The 18,385-nt window shown below is 39.5% G+C and overlaps 2 protein-coding genes across 5 annotated transcripts; both read right to left on the bottom strand.

Annotated features, from left to right (window-relative positions):
- Positions 1–590: 590 nt before the first annotated feature.
- Positions 591–1,057, bottom strand: LOC143876950 (uncharacterized). Its single transcript, XM_077378626.1, has 2 exons — positions 1,004–1,057; positions 591–905 (listed from the first exon to the last, which is right to left on the bottom strand). Exons 1-2 carry the CDS (start codon positions 1,055–1,057, stop codon positions 591–593), a joined length of 369 nt encoding a protein of 122 aa, XP_077234741.1.
- A 796-nt stretch (positions 1,058–1,853) lies between these two features.
- On the bottom strand, positions 1,854–6,074 carry LOC143877236 (mannose-1-phosphate guanylyltransferase 1-like). Of its 4 annotated transcripts, none has more exons than XM_077379169.1 (5): positions 5,917–6,074; positions 3,570–3,852; positions 3,305–3,367; positions 2,977–3,216; positions 1,854–2,683 (listed from the first exon to the last, which is right to left on the bottom strand). In XM_077379169.1, exons 2-5 carry the CDS (start codon positions 3,678–3,680, stop codon positions 2,012–2,014), a joined length of 1,086 nt encoding a protein of 361 aa, XP_077235284.1. In that variant the 5' UTR covers positions 3,681–3,852; positions 5,917–6,074; the 3' UTR covers positions 1,854–2,011. The 4 variants fall into 4 exon arrangements, with proteins under 4 accessions (XP_077235284.1, XP_077235285.1, XP_077235286.1 ...); XM_077379170.1 differs by lacking the exon at positions 5,917–6,074 and adding an exon at positions 5,273–5,791; XM_077379171.1 differs by lacking the exon at positions 5,917–6,074 and adding an exon at positions 5,154–5,175.
- Between the last annotated feature and the right edge of the window lie 12,311 nt (positions 6,075–18,385).

The raw sequence follows: 18,385 nt of genomic DNA, 5'->3' as shown, positions 1-18,385 counted from the left end.
GCTTTCACCCATCTTTTTTATTTAGAATTCTTCATTAATTCGTACAACTTATAGTAAGTTCTACGAGCCAATGGAAACTTTCTGCATAAATCAGATTTAAGGTCAAAGATCAAAACAAATGGAGGTGGCAGTATCAACTCTATAGATTTTTCTTCTTTTGTATTTGTGTATTATATGAAACTTGGGCACCTATGGTTTCTATCTCTGTTCTTTATAAGGGCACCTCTCTCTGTCTTTACATTAAACAAACCTTGGAATTGGGTGAGTTCAATATCAAACGCAGGAAAATTGAAAAAGTGTTTTCCTATTATAAAAACAAAAGGGGAATGATATTTCCCCCTCTCTACGGATAAAATCTCCTCCCCCCACTAACACTAACGAATAAAGAAAAACGTTAGAAGGGGTGAATTTATCCTCAAGCAGTGACCATTCTCACAGGAACCGTTAAAGGGGGGATTTTACCCCGCGAGGGGGGGGGAGGGCGGGGTGTTATATTTCCCATACAAAAATAGGAAGGAAATGTTTCCCACTATAGAAAGAAGAAGAAAAGGAACAGCACGGCAAGATTAGCAGCATCAGGATCTTTATATCTAGAGATATTTTGTGGCGGGAGTGACTCCCGGAGGTGGGTAAGTTGGGATCCCGGTTCCCTCCGTGATGCCAAACGAGTCCGGATAGTGGTGGCCATGGTGCTCGTGGGAGGCCATGAGACGGTCTTTTCCGAGCATGTGAGCCTTACTTGGGTGGTGCATGGCCAACTCATGGGAGTACCTCTGATCAGCCATGTGCTCAGCATTGGCTAGGTGCATATGCATCTTAGCTTCTGCTTCTTTTGCCTTCCTCTGCTCGTATGCTATCTCCTTCTCCACGAAGCTACTCACTGATGCATTCTCCTCCTCCTCCTCCTGCATATTTAAGATGAGATTGATATTGACACCCCCTTTCTTGTTCCTTTTTTCATTGAGAAAATAATCTATGAAGGCAATGGAATCAATATACATACCTTATCATCCAGCTTGGCCTTCACGTTACTCAATTTCTCCTTTATAACCTGCATTTTTCCTTTCTTTCTTTCCCTTAATTCTTCTTCTTATAGTAATCACAAGGATGAACTCTGAAAAGGTCTCCTCCTTTTATAGCCGTATAGTAAGGCTGTTGGAGAAGAAAATGAGAAACTGTAGGGAAACAGAGGCTCCTTCATTAGAGGAGGGATTGTCTTAAATAAGATTTATTTTAGGTTCTACTTCTCTTTTGGATTGCCTTAAATACTTGGGGTCATCCGATCAATCTCTCCTTAACTGCATTTGGCCTGTGTTATGGTTGATCGATAGATCTGATCACATAAACAAGGAAGAAGTGGGGCTTAATGGCATTCGGCCTGAGTTATTGTTGCAGTTTAGATGGATCGATCTGATCACATAAATGAGGAATAGATGTGTTCTTTTTGTAGTTATTTTAAAAGCTCTGCTAATCTGCTTTGAGTCTCAAGCGAACGGTGCCAACGGTGACCATAAGTCCAGCCAAATACCTCCACTGAGAACATTTTAATGGGACGATTCTAGGACCTTATCCATCGGGCCTAATTTAAAATCCTGCCAAGAAAAACTAAACCACTGATTTTTTTTCTTGTCTTTTACCATCGGCATACTATGAGGGTCACTTCGTGAAGTTCTAGAAAACCAACGCTCATGATTTCACATCCCCGTCTCTCTGCGGGGCCTTTTTTTTTTTTTTTTTTTCAGTTGAGAACAAAGAATGGGCTACCAAAAGTCGAAAAAAAGTAGAACGTGCTTAAGCCAAGCATGCACTAAACCATCCATGATTGGAGGGAGCTGTTGCAGTCCACAACTGAATGTAGAAACTGAAATGATGTGAATTAGCTGACAACTAATCAGTTGCATACCCACGATAATTTTCATTTACTTTGCCGAAAACATAATAAAAAAGAAACTACTAATGAAGTAATGAGAACAGTACTCTTTGCATTTCTGATCTTGGTTCTGTATTCTATTCACATTATGATTTCTGGCTTTACAAAATGTGACTTGATCTCCTTATGAGGCAGAACAATTACTCCATTGAGGAACAATGTGTCTCTGACATGGACATCCTCTCCAAGCACTGCCATGCTGCTGACATGGGCTGACTGGCCAATCGTCGAATGCCATCCAATTATGCTGCCAGTTACATGGGCAGAACTCTTCACCCTAACCCCTTTCATAAGGGTGCATGATGAGAGCCGTACACCTGACTCAAGCACACAACCTGGACCCACAGCCACATCGGGACCAATCAAGCACCCTTCACCAATCTTTGCACTGTCATCGATCAGAACATTTCCGATGATATTGGGTCCAACAGCGAGTTCTAATGATGATTTCCTTCTCAGATAATCTAAGTAGAGTCTCAACCCTGTTAGATAATCCTTGGGTTGCCCAATATCCATCCAGAATCCTGTCAAGACCATCGCATAGAGCTGTCCTTCACTGGCAACGGAAGGGAAGACTTCCCGCTCTATAGACGTGAGTCTCGGTTGAATCCTATCAAGAATGGAGGTGTTCAGTAGGTAGATTCCGGCATTGATCTTGTTACCGACAAATACTGCCGGTTTCTCAACAAATTTCTTGACCCTCCCTGTTTCCTCATCCAGAATCACGACACCATATTTGGAAGGCTCATCTACCTATCCACAATAAACTTCTCAATTACTTTTTCTATTTACTTGAATGGTAGGCAATATTTTATGCTACAACTTTTTCAACCTTGCTTAACTAAACGACTTTCAAAGAAATAACAGACAAGAGAAAGCGTAAATTATGAAAACCTCTTTTGTTTCAAATACTGACGTCATGAAATACAAAAATTTATTGCAGCAACTCAACGGGTAACGAAGTCCAGGGATTTTGGTATTCTTTCATAGGAATAAATGTGGGAGCAGGAAAGGAGGCAGGGAGCGAGTGAAAGGAACACTCTTACCTTGGTTACCAGAATTGATGCTTCTCCTCCATGGGCTTTGTGAAATTCTATCATTTCTTCCAATGGATACTCACAGGTAATGTCGCTGTTAAAGACGAAGAATGGCTCGCTGGGCTGCTCCATCAATTTCTCCCTTGCAAGGGCCAGTGGACCCGCCGTACCCAACGGCTCTGTCTCCTGTGAGCACGTTATCTTGATCCCAAGCTTTGTCTCAAACTCTTCCAAGTAGCCCAGCATAACCTACATAGTATCAATGATCACTTTTGAGGACACAACCATCTTATGAATTTCATAGGTTTATAATCGTCCATCACGGTATCTTCCATACCTGTGGTTGGTAATTGATGGCTAAGATAACTTCTGTTACTCCAATGGCTTTAAGAGCTTCGATCTAATAGATTAGACAGCAGATTACAGGCGATTATGGTCTAGTTTCATGGGTTTATAAAGCTGTAACTATGATAATAACCTTGACACAAAGCATTTACAAATGTGGCAAAAGAAACACTAATATCAGTAATGAATTTGGAATGTTGATAAATTAAGGACAGTAATTTAGTTATTGTGAGTAGACGATTTTGGTTTCAAAGCACCTGATGAAGAATCATCGGTTTATTGGCAAAATCAACTAGCGGCTTTGGTTTACTAAGTGTCAAGGGCCGCAAGCGAGTCCCAAATCCGCCTACCAAGATGAGCGCCTTCATAGCGATATTCTGCTATTCCTGTCAATGGTGGGAATATATCAAGAACAATTGCTTCACACTTAAACTATGAGTGTATGACCGAGCTCCACAAATTGACTTGGAAAGGGATCTTTAGAGTGATGCTGCACAGTTTAGCTTGCAAATTAAGTCTACTATCCTTCAACTTCTTTCTCTGTTTAAAAAGAAGAAAAATAAAGTCAACTTGTGATTGTTCAACATGAATTCTTTTTTAAGAAACTAATATGTTGACAGTTTGGAAATTAAATGAAGAAAACAAAAGAGAATAAATTTCTACCAATTCATGAAAATAATAAGCAATGAATATTTACTTGTTGCAATCTTTTAATTTCATCAAATCAGTTTATATTTACCAAAACCAACCCCCCTAATGATTATCACAAAACTTATCACTACAGACACAGTAAACAAAATGCCTGCATGAAGGAACAAAAGTCAGATTAACAGTAAAAAGAAAGGGTGGCCCAGTGCATGAGGCTCCCACCATTGCAGGGTCTAGGAAGGGCTAGATGTAAACAGCCTTACCCCTGCTTTGCAGAGAGGCTGTTTCCGGTTCATGTGTGATTACTCAGAGACTGGAGAGCCAAGTAAATCCCGGAAGGGTCTTGGTTACAGGTCACAAAGATGTGGCAAAGCTCCAATGACTATACTATCCGTTTAAGATATGCTTTATTCGTCCATGTTGATATTTATACAAGAAGAAGATTCATTCAGGTAACAACAGCAACTTGAAGCACCACTTAGCACCAAGCAATGCATGTATGAAACTAGTAATGTATTAAGTGTACATCTAAAAAGGGTAATTTAACTTAAGAGAATATAATTGTTTAACCATATTTTGGTCAACTGGTAGGATATGGTTACAGAGCCTAGGCATATATGTATGAAGGGGCAATCTAAATTGTTTTACTATAGAAGCGTATTGGGAAAAAAACAGAGGTAGGAGAAGGAATTCCTGTATTGTGAAACTTAAAAATTTCTTTTTTGTGCTTGTTATAAATTAGTAATCAGTAAGAACTATGAATTGAACAAGGTAAAGTAAAATCTGGTTGAAACTACTACATTCCTTACTACTTCAATTTCTGCCAACTTAAAGAACGTGTGTGTGTGTGTATGTGAAATGGCACAAAGCTATGCAATTACAGAAGATAGACAATGGCAGTCAAACATTAGGATAGAGGCTTATACCCCGTTCGTTTAAGATTATGCCAAGCGATTGTGAGCCCAAAACCAATTAGTGGACTCAAATTCACGTTTAATTTGAGTCCAATAATTGGTTTTGGGCACACAATCGGTTGGCATAATCTCAGACGAACAAGGCCTTAGTGTTTATTTGCTAGATTATGACTTGATGGAGCACTAGACACAATATGACAATAGGCTATGTGGGCATGTGAGGCACTGTAAAAAAAGACATAGTATTGAGGAAACCAAGTGCCATGTCACTTTTAACACCTTGCAGAGAATCAGAAATGGCCCATCAAATTTGAAAGATGGTGTGATGGAGAGAAATTAGATTATGATGGTGTGTGAGTATGAGGATGAGTCAATGCTCGAATAGTTATAACTGGAACCTTCAGACTCGAAGAATTGTCAAGTGCTAGCTGAAATTCCCTGTGAGGAATTGACTTGTACAACAATGATACTGAAACTTGTAATATCCTATGATCAAAGCTACAAGACCCTCCAGATTCAAATTCCCCAATAGTGATCTGAAAAATGACGAGAGTCTTGATTGCAAATCATGTGCTACTCAAATGTTGTTACTAACAACCTTCATGAGACAAAAAACATCTTCCTGGTTATGATATGTGCTACTCAAATTATGTTTTTGCACAGAAAGGAGGAACGACCCTTCCCTCGAAGTGGGTCAAGAGGCTGATCTTCTCTCTAAGAAGATGAAACCGTTGCGAACCGCTCTGGGTTCGTAACAAACGGCGAGTCTAGGAGGACATATGTATATTCAAAGAGAAACCCTTATCAAGTTCCCAATCTCCATTCATTAAAAGAAAAAGAATTCCTAGTCTTCATTAAAAGACAAGAAACCCTAGAATTTCTCAGTCTCTGCTACAAATGAAATTCAAACAACTGTATATAAACCATAGAATCATATATATATATATATATAAAAAGAAGAAGCCAACGATGACGAAGAAGAACTATAATAACAGGACTTGAATTCTAGAATGGAAAAAAACAAAAAGTGAGAAATACGAACCTCGAAAGCTGCTTAGAGATTAAGACTGCAAAACCTAAACGAAAGGAGGAGGGTATTCAACACTGCGAAATCAAAAGATATGAAGGAGAAGGAAATGAAGAGAGATAGAATTTTTGGTGCGATTAGTAAAACCCTAGCAAAAGGAGAGACAGAAATGCTGAAAAGCAGAGCCAAATGATTATATAGTACGATATTTTTTCGCCCCACTGTGGGATAATACACCCGCTTGTTGACGTAAAATCAAGTTAAAAGGAGGGGGTGTATTATCCTACAGTGGGTCGAAAAAATCACCTCCCAATATAAATTACACTCGGCGGTTTCCCGCCGAATCTCATTCTCGTGGCTTCAACGCATACCTTAATTACTAAATTACCCTCACACGATCGCAAAAGTCGCACCCAATCGTTTTCTTTTTTAATTTTGCAACGGAAGAAGCTAAAGATACCGATATTGCATGATCAAAAGGAGAAGGGTGCAAATATCAACTCCATTTCTTTTGGACTCCCTTGCCTTTTTAAAAATCAAAGAATCCTCTTGCATCACATTCGTATGGGTCATCCTATGGAAATGATTTTTGGGGCACAACCTAATTACGTTGTGCCCAAACAGATGAACGGTTTGGATCATCAAACCACTCTAACCATCTAGGGTGCTTCACTCCACCGCTTCGCCTAGCAGCACGACGCTTGTATTGCTCTCCCACAACCCCGTTTTCACGGTTTAGGCTGCTCCCATTTCGCTCGCCGCTACTACGGGAATCGCTTTTGCTTTCTTTTCCTCTGGCTATCCACGATCAGGATGAAGCTTGGGTGAAACTAAGTGGAGGTCCGAACCGACTAATGTTGAAGAATCAGCGGATGAGTTGTGGTTAGGGGTGAAATGCCACTCGAACCCAGAGCTAGCTGGTTCTCCCCGAAATGCGTTGAGGCGCAGCAGTTGACTGGACATCTAGGGGTAAAGCGCTGTTTCGGTGCGGGCCGCGAGAGCAGTACCAAATTGAGGCCACGTGTTTTCACGGCCACCCATCATATAAATTCTCTGGAAGAAGATATAATATCCACACTCCCTTGTTCTGATGATGGTACTCAACACCGGTTACTGGGACCTACGTTACACAATGATCAAAACCATTCATTTCTTGGGCCCCAAATTAAATAAGGCAATGCCCCGAAAATTGTCTTCATAGGATGATTAGTCATGCAAGTAAGGCATAGGGGAAAAGATAGGGATTAATAAAAGAGAAAACTACTGTAAACCCCCTACATCAAAACGGATCTATTAGAATCCCCCAAAAAGTACGGTAAGACCTACTCCATAGGATGATACAAAATGTCCATTTGTTGGGTTACAAGGCAAATAGGTTGTGGCCCAAAAATCATTTCCTAGGATGATACTAACCCTCTGATCTAGAGAGAGACTGCACATTATGGAAACTTCTATAGATCGAAGGGTTAGATCATACCGCACAAATATTATCTCTCTCTCAAATGTATCCATTCCCCTCCCACCATACCCTCTCTCTCTCTCTCTCTCTCTCTCTCTCTCTCTCTCTCTCTCTCTGGTAGAGTGTTGTACCTGTTGTGCGGTAGAAAGGGGTGAATTCATCTTTATTGGGTGTGAATTTATCAGTGCCCATATCTATTTGAGGGATTTGCTAAGCAATTCCACGGAAAGCCATTTCGCGGCTCACCTTTGCAGGAGAGAATAGCCACACGGGCTTACTTATTAGCAGATTTTGTCATATTCATTCAATTCATCTAAGTCACTGTTCTCTCGTGCAAAAGTCATCCATGAAATGGCTTAATGCGAAACTGCCTCGCAAATCCCTTTAATTGAAAAATGAAAATGAAATATCTAGACTCTTCTCCCCTGGTTGGTTATACCAACAATTTTTCCTACTCCCAATAAGCTGTCTTACCAACAAAAGATTTTTAAATTAGGAGTTGGGTGTATCGATTGAAAAAAAGGGTGTAAAAATCAGCTCATATTAATAATTCTATAACATATAAGTGACGAGAAATTATAACTAGCGGGGCATCTGCCCTTCATATTTGATCCAACAGCAGCCCCTTAAAAAGTTGAAAAAGTGGGCTTCTGTTGGATCACATATCAAGGGTAGATGCCCTGCTAGTGTACGTGCCCGATCGGGCCGTGTAAAATCTCTATAAGTGACACCTGCAAAATGGCACAACTAACACTAATAAGAGGTTTTGTATGGTGTGGCGCGGTGGCGGTATAGTCCATAGTTTAAAAAAAGAGTACTGTACAGCCCAGTCATAGGAAGATCCTAACCATCCATTGGTGTTGAGCCACAAGGTAAATAGGTTGTGCACCATAAATCATTTCCATAGGAGATGATCCTGATCCTCAGATCCGTAGAAGTTTCCATAATGTGCAGTCCCTCTATAAATTGGAGGGTTAGTTAAATGGACGGCTTGGATCACCCTATGGACCGGATCATAGAGTACTTTTTGAAAAATAATGGACTGCAGTAGGGGTGGACATGGTTCGGTTCGGTTCGGTTTTGGGGTATACCCAGAACCGAACCATATATAATCGGTTCCCTAAAATTGGAACCAGAACTGAACCATATATGTTTGGAACCGAACTGAACCAGAACCATATATAATCAGTTCGGTTCGGTTCGGTTCTGGGTTTACCCGACCTTCATCAAATGTAGATATTTTGCCTAAACGTATTTATAATCGGTTCGGTCCTGTTTATATATGAACTACAAAGACTAACATGTATGAATTTGGAATAATCAGGCACAAATTTGCACAAATTTGGACAATGTAAAAATTATATATGACCTACAAACATGCACAAATTTGGAATAATCAAGCACAAATTTGGGGTGTGAATTAAAATTTTAAAGGCAAAGCAACATGGTAAAGAGGGGTGAATTAAAAGGGGGTAGGGTGATTTTATCAAGCGATGAGGCATTGGGTTTTAAGGTGAGGGTCGGTTCTTGGTTCGGTTTTCGGTTCCGGGATCCCAAACCCAGAACCGAACCGAATTTCCATCGGTTCCAGGATATCAAAACCGGAACCGAACCATATAAATATGGAACCGAACCGAACCGAACCGAACCATATGTGCCGGTTCGGTTCGGTTCGAACCGGAACCATGTCCACCCCTAGACTGCAGGGCCACACACACTAAAAAATCTCCCCTTATAAAATTCATATTTAAGGCTCAGTTGTTGCGTGTTGGTCGGAATCAGGTGGAAACAGATGCAATTCTGTTTTTTATTAGTTCAATGCAGATGCTCTTTCCTGATACAGGGGGTGGAAATACCATTTTTGCTTTGAAATCACGATGGAAATTGAGGGTTTGACAGAGATAGTGTCAATGGACCACTAGCAAGTAGTAGTTGAGGAGGTCCCTTCAATCTCTTTACCCACTTACGGAACAAATATCATAGTTAATGGGATTTAGTTGGTATACGGTCGCATGTAGTTTTTCTAGGCACATACTTCTCCGTTAATTAAACATCTTTTAGGGTAGGCTCACCATTCTCAAATTTTTATATGGAGCACGAGAATGCTCTTGCAGTTCGAAAGGTATATTAAGGCCCCGTATGAACAAAATATTTGTTGGGTTTAGGTGAGACCCTCACTTTTGATTGATTCGAGGCTATGATAGAGAAAGATGCGTGGGTTAGGTTTTCTAGTTAGCCTACGACTAGGTAGAGGTTAAGTGTCGTAGGTGTTTTCTAGTTTGATTAGGTTTAGTGTCCTAGGTGTTTGACTGTTTCCTAGTCTTCTTGGGAATTTCTCATGTAGTATAAAATTGAGAGCGCACTTTCTCTTTATTTTTCGTGTACGGTCTTATTTAAGAAGAGAGGAAGCTGGCTACGGTTAGTGGATTTAGGGTTAATGCTGTCGTAATCTTTGTTATCTTTTCTCATGGTGGATGATTGTATTTTTGCCCGTGGACGTAGGCATATTGGTCAAATTATAACCCGGAAGAGTGTGGCTCTTTGGCGTAAAGTCATGGGTTTGCTCCCCATTGACGAGCGTTCGAATCCCCCTTGCTTACCTGATACCCTTGGTTTCCGGGTGATTGCGTGCATCCGTAGGGAAATAGTCTTACCCCCGAAGGGGGTGGGGACACCCTTTGTTGCCAAATATATATATAGAGAAAACGGTTCCTACACACATGTGTAGATAAGTTATCTACACACTAGCTTAAAATACAGTGGGGGCCACATTATTTGGGTGATCCAAACCATTCATTTTTAGGGTCCTCACATAGATAGGGTGTCCACAAAAAATCAGATCCGTAGGATCATCCTAACCATTCGAACTGTGGAGGCAAAAAATGGACTAATTTGTGAAGGTTTAAAGACATCAATTTTACCTCCACAAATCGTAGGGTTGGGATGATCCTGTGGATCTGATTTTTTGTAGACACCCTATCTATGTGAGGGCCTTTAAAATTGATGGCTTGGATCACCCAAACAATGTGGGCCCCCACTGTATTTTAAGCTAGTGTGTAGAGAACTCTCTACACATATGTGTAGGAACCGTTTTCTCATATGTATAGAGAAAACGGTTCCTACACATATGTGTAGATGAGTTATATTGGTGAAATTACATAAAATTTCAATGTATAATATGAATCTTGCGGTTTGTTTCTTTCTATTATTTTGTTTCTTTGCACATGATCGAGAGGTTAAGATCATCCTAAGTCTTCTATGGGCCCAACTAGTTGTAAGTTTGAAACTTTTTTTCCCCAAACCCACCTTTCTTTAATGCTTTTATTTCATATTTTTTTGTATTTTCATAACCAACATTGTTGAAGTCGGGTCTATTGTTTATGAGCCTACTTGTTCATTGGGATGTCTATGGGCTAGACTCAATCATAAGTTTGAAAGAAAAAAAAAAAGAATTGTCCGAATTCAGGTCCAATCTGATTGCAAGGTAAAATTTGGATTCGATTAACACATGTATTTTTTCAAACCCATCTGCTAAGCTTAATTATTTTACCCGAAGTTCCTCAACTTCAATGTGACACTGCAGAAGATAATTTCTTTTCCCGCCCAGCAAATCTTGGGGTTGGTTCTTGAAAATCCATAAAAAGAGGGACTCCTTGAAGTTCACTTGCATCAGTAACAGAGAAGCAGACATCGCCATCATCACATAAAATACATCAACCGCGTTTAAAGTTACAATGAAAGGATATGAAAAAGAAAGGAAGAACATTTCTAGCGTAGAAAAGAGGTGTAATAGAAATCCCGAAGAGAAATTTATAGACTGGCCATTTCTAGCTGATAAGGAGGAATCATTCTTCTTACCTCAACCCAACCCATTAGAGAAGTTTAGAATAGAGAGATTAGTGCCTTATCAGAGTAAAAGAGTGATAATATCAACTCTCTTAATTGAAAACATCATCTAATTAACTACTTTCATGCACGAGAGCATACCAATATGAGGTATGCTAAACTCAGAGGAACCCTTGTAGAAAAGGACTACAAGGGTGGCACTACTGGAGCCACATCATTGCTTATACGGTTATCTGTGCCATTTTAAATGCACAAAGGCTGATGTCGCTCCAATAGTGCTGCCCTTGTAGGCTTTTTTACAAGGGCTCCGGTGAGTTTAGAAATTTTCCAATAATATTCATAATCGAAAAAATTGTTACTTAGTAAATCTACATGATGACATCTCAGCAAATAACAATGTGAAGATTAATAAATAGAAAACATCGTAAAATTACATGATATAGGAGAGGCAGTTAGAGTGCTATGGGCGAATTGCAAAGGTTACATGAAACACGAGCTCCTTTCTTATATGAAAATCCTAACCCTAACCGTATTCTAAGTTAAAAGTTATTATTTCTTGAATTTCAAAAGTAACTTCAATTTTATGATAATCTAAAATCAAGACTGTTGATCTTGTAGAAAATTGTTGAACAAATCCGATCCGATCCATTCGTGCCCAAATAAATAGAAAAGTAAAAGTAAACACAAACAAAAAGATGAACACTCATCTTGAGATTTTACGTGGTTCGGCCTAGATGCCTAAGTCCACGGCAGAGAACACGATCTTCATCTATGAGAAAACAAAATTACAATGACTATAATGGAATTAGCTTGCAATAGACTCGTAACCCTTTATTTTGCCCTCTCAACTAACTCTATATAGAGTACACAAGGCTTTGTTTGGATTCTTAAGCATTCTTTGGGCAAGCAAAACCCATGGAGGAGGGTAGGATTTTAAAATCCTGGCCAAGTAAAGTCTCTGTGTGGATGCAAAGTTAACTAGGAGAGGGAGAGCTTTTTTTTGTGTGGGGGAGTGGGGGACAGGGGATTAACTAAAAAGTTTCTTCCTTTTTAGGTTATTTCACATGGAAAGATATGTGATGCCACATCACTGGACATGCAATTATTATACCTGTTTCTTGTTTGGTAGTTTTTAGGGATTTCAATGCTTACATTGGCAACCAAGCACCATAAAGTTTAAGAAAAGTGATTTTTTTTTATGAGTAATGCTAATGAGACCAAGAGTCCCACCGAGCAGGGGACCTAACAAATGATTTATTTCCACAACCTCACAAATGACGTAATCCAATCCTTAAGTTTAGGAAAATCAATCAAAAGTAAAATTTTGTTGGACACATGGCATATTTTCATTGTAGGTCTCTTATTCGGTGGTACTCTCTGTCACCATATCATTTTCCATTTTTTTCTTGGAAATGGCCTGAGGATGCCTTGCATGTGACATTCAAATCGAGCCTCTTGCCAAGAAAAACCCAATAAGAAGCACTCCTACCTCTCCCCTTCTCTCTCTTGTCTCCTCTTTGCACCACTCCACACAAAGAGCCTCCTGCCAAGAGAAAAACGCCTCTCTCTCTCTCTCTCTCTCTATATATATATATATATATATATATGAGAAAACATTTCCTACACACTAGCTTAAAATACAGTGGGGGCCCACATTGTTTGGGTGATCCAAACCATTCATTTGAATGGTCCTCACAGAGATAGGGTGTCCACAAAAAATCAGATCCATAGGATCATCCCAACCCTACGATTTGTGGAGGTAAAATGGACGTGTATAAACCTTCAAAAATTAGTCCATTTTTTGCCTCCATAGTTTGAATGGTTGGGATGATCCTATGGATCTGATTTTTTGTGGACACCCTATCTATGTGAGGACCATTCAAATGAATGGTTTGGATCACCCAAACAATGTGGGCCCCCACTGTATTTTAAGCTAGTGTGTAGGCAACTTACCTAAATGTTTTCTCTCTCTCTCTCTCTCTATATATATATATATATATATATAGAGGAAAAGGATTGTACGCTCGACCGTACCTAAAGTTAGGTACGGTAGAGTGCCAAATCACATGGGTCCCCCATTTTTGGTGGGCATCTAAACCATTCATTTGCAAGGCCCCATCATAGATATGGTGCATACCAAAAATCAGCACCATTGAATCATCCTAACCCCTCCAAAACTGGAGGCCAAAATGGGCAGATTTGTGGACAAACACTGTCTGTCCATTTTGGCCTCCACAAATGGATGGGTTAGGATGATCCTATGGAGCTGATTATTGGTATGCACCCTATCTATGATGGGGCCTTGCAAATGAATAGTTTAGATGCTCACCAAAAATGTGGGACCCATGTGATTTGGCACTCTACCGTACCTAACTTTAGGTACGGTCGAGCGTACAATCTTATTCCTCATATATATATATATGAGAAAAGTGTAGCTACACATATATGTAGCTAACTTAGCTACACCGACGGCTTAAAATACAGTGGGCCCCAGATTGTTTGGGTGATGCAAACCATTCATCTGATGGGCCCTCACATAAATAGGGTGTGCCCAAAAAATCAGCTCCATAGGATCATCCCAACCCTACAATTTGCAGAAGCAAAAATGGACGTGTAAAAACCTTCACAAATCTGTCCATTTTTGCCTCAGCAGTTTGAAGGGTTGGGATCCTCCAATGGAGCTGATTTTTTTAGCACACCCTATCAATGTGAGGGCCTATCAAATGAATGGTTCGGATCACCCAAACAATGTGGGCACACTGTATTTTAAGTCGTCGGTGTAGCTAACTATGTGCAGCTTCACTTAGCTACATATATATATATATATATATATATATATATATATATATATATATAGAGAGAGAGAGAGAGAGAGAGTTCCTCAGCTAGAGCTCAGATAAGCTCAAAAACACATGTGGCCCCACATTTTTGGGGCATCCAAAGCATTCATTTGGAAGACCCTTCCATGGATAGGTGTGTACCAAAAATTAGATCGATAGGATCATCCTAACCCAATCAAAGGTGAAGGGGAAAATTGATAGACACCGTGGTCCATGTTTCTGCCCATTTTTTCCCTCCACAAATGGCAGGGTTAGGATGATCCTACAGGGCTGATTTTTTGTACAAACCCTATCCATAGAAGAGCCTTCCAAATGAATGCTTTAGATGGCTAGAAATTAGGCTCCTATATATCGAATGATTAGGATTATAGTATGGAAATGGCTTGTTAGGAACACCCTATCTGTATTTATAGTGGCTTGCTCAGGCTGAGCTATAGCTCAGAAACCTCGCCCCTATATATATATATATATATATATATGAGGAAAATGATTGTGAGCTTGAAGCTCGTATAGCTTATATGAGCCGGAGGGCCCAAACACATGTGGCTCACATTGTTATGATGATCCAAAGCATTTATTTGAAAGGCCCTATGTGTACAAAAAATCAGCTCCATAGAATCATCCTAACCCATCCAAAAGTGGAGGGCAAAATGGACAGACACCGTTTGACACAAATCTATCCATTTTTTCCCTCCGCTTTTGGAGGGGTTAGATGATCCAATGGACCTGATTTTTTGTACACACCCTATCTATGATGGGGCCTTGCAAATGAGTGGTTTGGATCATCACAAAAAATGTGGGGCCCATGTGTTTGGGCGCTCAAGCTCAAATAAGCTATATGTCTTGCCTTCCCAATATAATTAGAAAACTTATTATATTAAGTAGCTAGTCGTGGTGGGAAAGAAGGCAACTTTCCCAACAAAAATCATGAGTTTTCTTGGTAAGACAGAGGACTACAAAAATGAAAGGTTTTCTTGCGCAATAAATTGTGGCAACCAAAACTAAGTCTCCTTTGGGTTAAAAATAAATAAAATTTGTTCAAGCAAACATGAAATGGTCCATTTAAGAGTTGGGCTTTCAAACATCCTCTCCTCTTTCTAGTCTCTTCTCCTCTTCCTATCTTTCTCAATGAATTCGAGGCGGAATGCTCACTGCAGCTAGAGTTTGGCCCTTGCCATCTCATCGAAAGGCGTTGTGACCGTGTTGAACCTCACCAAAAATCTCCCCCAACTACAGTGATGCATAGATATTTTCCTCTTTCCCTTGTTAAAGACGTTGATTGAACACCTGTTGGGAAAAAGGTGCTGAAAAACATGTTACCCTTTTTTTTTAGTGGGTATGGATGACAGTTCATGTGACCATGTTTACAATATCATATACGACGGCATGGTGGGTGCAACGTAACGACAAAGATAAAGGAACAAAATGGGATTAAAATACAAGTTTTCTTTTCTTCTCTCTATCACCACACAATCGTAACGAGTGAATAGGATGTTGATTGTTTTCTAGTCACTAAGTTGTCTGTCAAATGGACCAGTCGGCCCACAACATTATTGGCAAAGATGTCGTTTTTTACTAGCCACTAAGTGGTTAGTACTTAGTTGTTACTCATGTTTCACATGCAGAAAAATTGTGTTCTTCATTTTCCTTTTATCTACAGTTTATCTACGTACAAGGTTAATAATAGAAGGTGGAACATGGACTTTGGATTCCCCAAATGCAGTCTCTATCCTAAAACTGTAACAATCATGCTCAACATATATGTTCAGTTTTTAATTCCATTTCTTTTCTTTTTTCTCTTACACTGTCAAACTTGCAACTTAGTTTAGACATTTGTGGATAGGTAGGCCCAATACATGGAATTTTTACTTACTAATTGGTCCTCATAGAATTGAATTTAGTAGCTGATTAGATCGGGCCAGTCGTCTACTTGATTTGGTTTGATATTCTCCACTTTGCATCGATACATACGATCAGACCAACAGAATGTAGAATCATTAGAGTCTATAAATAGTTGGGACAAATTGGTACGGAAAACGATAAAAAAGGTAGAGAAGCAAATAAATAAGAAACCCAAAGACATATAAATAGGCAATGCCCCCAGAAGATAGAGATGAAAGAAACGGGAAAATACTAGAAACCATCTACCCTTACATCAAAACGTATCTACAAGAATCCACAAAATTTTTCTTAATTACGTTTTTGGTGCTGCAAATAGCTTTTATTTTTTCTTTTATCCATTTTACCCTTCCTTATTTACCCTTAGTTATAGATAAGGTAGAAATCCCTCCCTTCATCAATAAAGTCAATATTAAATGAAGGGAAATGTTACCAGCACTATTGTATTTTGATGAGGGCACTCTCACTTTATTCAAAGTACGGTATGGCCCACACCATAGGATGATCCAAACCGTCCATTAGATGGACCACAGCCTAAATAGGTTGTGCCTCAAAAATCATTTCCATAGGGTGAACCTAACCCTCTGATCTGAATGTTAGAGGGTTGATCCTAACCCTCTATAGATCGGAGGGGTAGGATCAACTTATGAAAATAATTTTTGGGGCACAACTTATTTAGGCTGTGGCCCATCTAATGTATGGTTTGGATCATCCTATGGTGCGGGCCATACCGTACTTTGAATAAAGTGAGGAGTGCCCTCATCAAAATACAGTAGTGCTGATAACGTTTCCCTAAATGAAGGCAGGTAGAAATCCCTCCCTTCATCAATAAAGTCAATATTAAATGAAGGCACTCTCTCTCTCTCTCTCTCTCTCTCTCTCTCTCTCTCTCTCTCAAATAAGAGATTTTATATGATGTGTGGCTGTATAAATCTGTGTTTTTCAAAAAGTGCGGTGCAAGCGAGGTTTTAAATTTCGGTTTCAGCCAAAATCCGAAATTTCCGAAAGCAACTTATTTCGGTCGAAATTTCACCGAAATTACAGGAAAAATAATATTTTTTTTAATCCTTTAACAAATTTCGGCCCAAAAATTCAAAATTTCGTCGCCCATTACCAAATTTCGGCGGAAATTTCCGGATTTCGGCTGAAATTTCGGTTTCGGTGGGGTTCGAAATTACCCCAGAAACCGAAATTTAAAACCTTGGGTGCAAGCATGCAACCCACTCCATAGGATGATCCAATCCACCCATTTGTTGGGTTACAACATACATAGGTTTTGCCCCCAAAAAATCATTCCCTAGGATGATACTAAGTTACTAACCCTCCAATCTATAGAGGGACTGCACATTATGGAAACTTTTATAGATCGAAGGGTTAGGATCATAATCATATGAATATGCTCTTTTTTTGGTCTCTCTCTCTCTCTTAAACGATTTAAGGTTGTTGATTGAGAGATACCAAAAAAAAAGAGGAGAATCCTATGAGGGTATAATGGGAGGGAAATGGATGCATTTGAGAGAGAGACTATAACGGAGGACAAAATGGGTAAAAGAACAAATTAAAAGCTATTTACGGCAGAAGAATGTACTATTGGTAATTAAGAAAATTTTGAGGGGATTTAGATACGCTTGGATATAGGGGGTTTCTAGTAAAATCCCCGATGCATTCCTACTCATAGAAAGAGGATTAGTATACGGGATGGAGAAGCCGACATGTTAGTTTCGTTTTATTTTTGGCTATTTTCTATATGCTGATTCTTGTTAGAAAGAAAGAACAGTTTCATTATTTGACTATAGTGACTCCTCCACCCGCCTTTCCGATTGATTTGATGATCGAATTTTAGGGCATGTGTATCCAGCTTGCAAGAAGGTATATCCCTTCTAGCTTTAAGATTCCTATGAATCTTGGGTTCAGATGGTTACCTCAATGGTAATCTTCTCCTGAAAAGGATTCTGCTCCTGGGGTTGGGGTCAGTGGGAATAGTTGTTCTCCTTTCCACAGGATGATTTGGGAGTGATTTTCTATCTCCCTACGGGAAAAGGTTGGGAAGAGCCCTTCTGCTCAATCTCGATTATGGCCATTTAAGCAACTCCACCCAGTTGCTATTTCACCCTTTTTTTGCATGTGTTCATTGCTATTAAATGTGGTTGTGTATTTATTTATTTGATGGATTTAATAAGCAATTCCACGGAAAGCCATTTCGTGGCTCAGTTTTGCAGGAGTGAACAGACACACGGGCTTATTAACAGATTTTGCCTTATTCATTTATTAATTCATCCGAGGCGGCTCTTCTCTTGTGCAAAAGTGAGCCGTGAATTGGCTTTATGCGAAATATCTAGACTCTTTCTTCTTGGATGGATATACGGACAATTTTTCTTACTAACAATAAGCTGTCTTAAACCAACAAAAAATGTTTAAAATAGGAGAGGGGTGTATCCAT

The sequence above is a fragment of the Tasmannia lanceolata genome, unplaced genomic scaffold (assembly GCF_043159265.1).
Source record: "Tasmannia lanceolata isolate RefF3 unplaced genomic scaffold, GAP_Taslan_0.1 ptg000005l, whole genome shotgun sequence".
Classification (NCBI taxonomy): domain Eukaryota; kingdom Viridiplantae; phylum Streptophyta; class Magnoliopsida; order Canellales; family Winteraceae; genus Tasmannia; species Tasmannia lanceolata.
This window is presented reverse-complemented; position numbering and strand designations above follow the sequence as displayed.

Bases quoted from the DNA above. Each gene is read 5' to 3' on its own strand.
- LOC143876950 (XM_077378626.1), bottom strand. From the start codon at position 1,057: ATGCAGGTTATAAAGGAGAAATTGAGTAACGTGAAGGCCAAGCTGGAT. The intron at 906-1,003 runs GTATGTATATTG...TTAAATATGCAG, and splicing joins AGGCCAAGCTGGATGATAAG to GAGGAGGAGGAGGAGAATGC.
- LOC143877236 (XM_077379169.1), bottom strand. From the start codon at position 3,680: ATGAAGGCGCTCATCTTGGTAGGCGGATTTGGGACTCGCTTGCGGCCC. The intron at 3,368-3,569 runs GTGCTTTGAAAC...CTAATCTATTAG, and splicing joins AACCGATGATTCTTCATCAG to ATCGAAGCTCTTAAAGCCAT. The intron at 2,684-2,976 runs GTAAGAGTGTTC...TATTGTGGATAG, and splicing joins CATCAATTCTGGTAACCAAG to GTAGATGAGCCTTCCAAATA.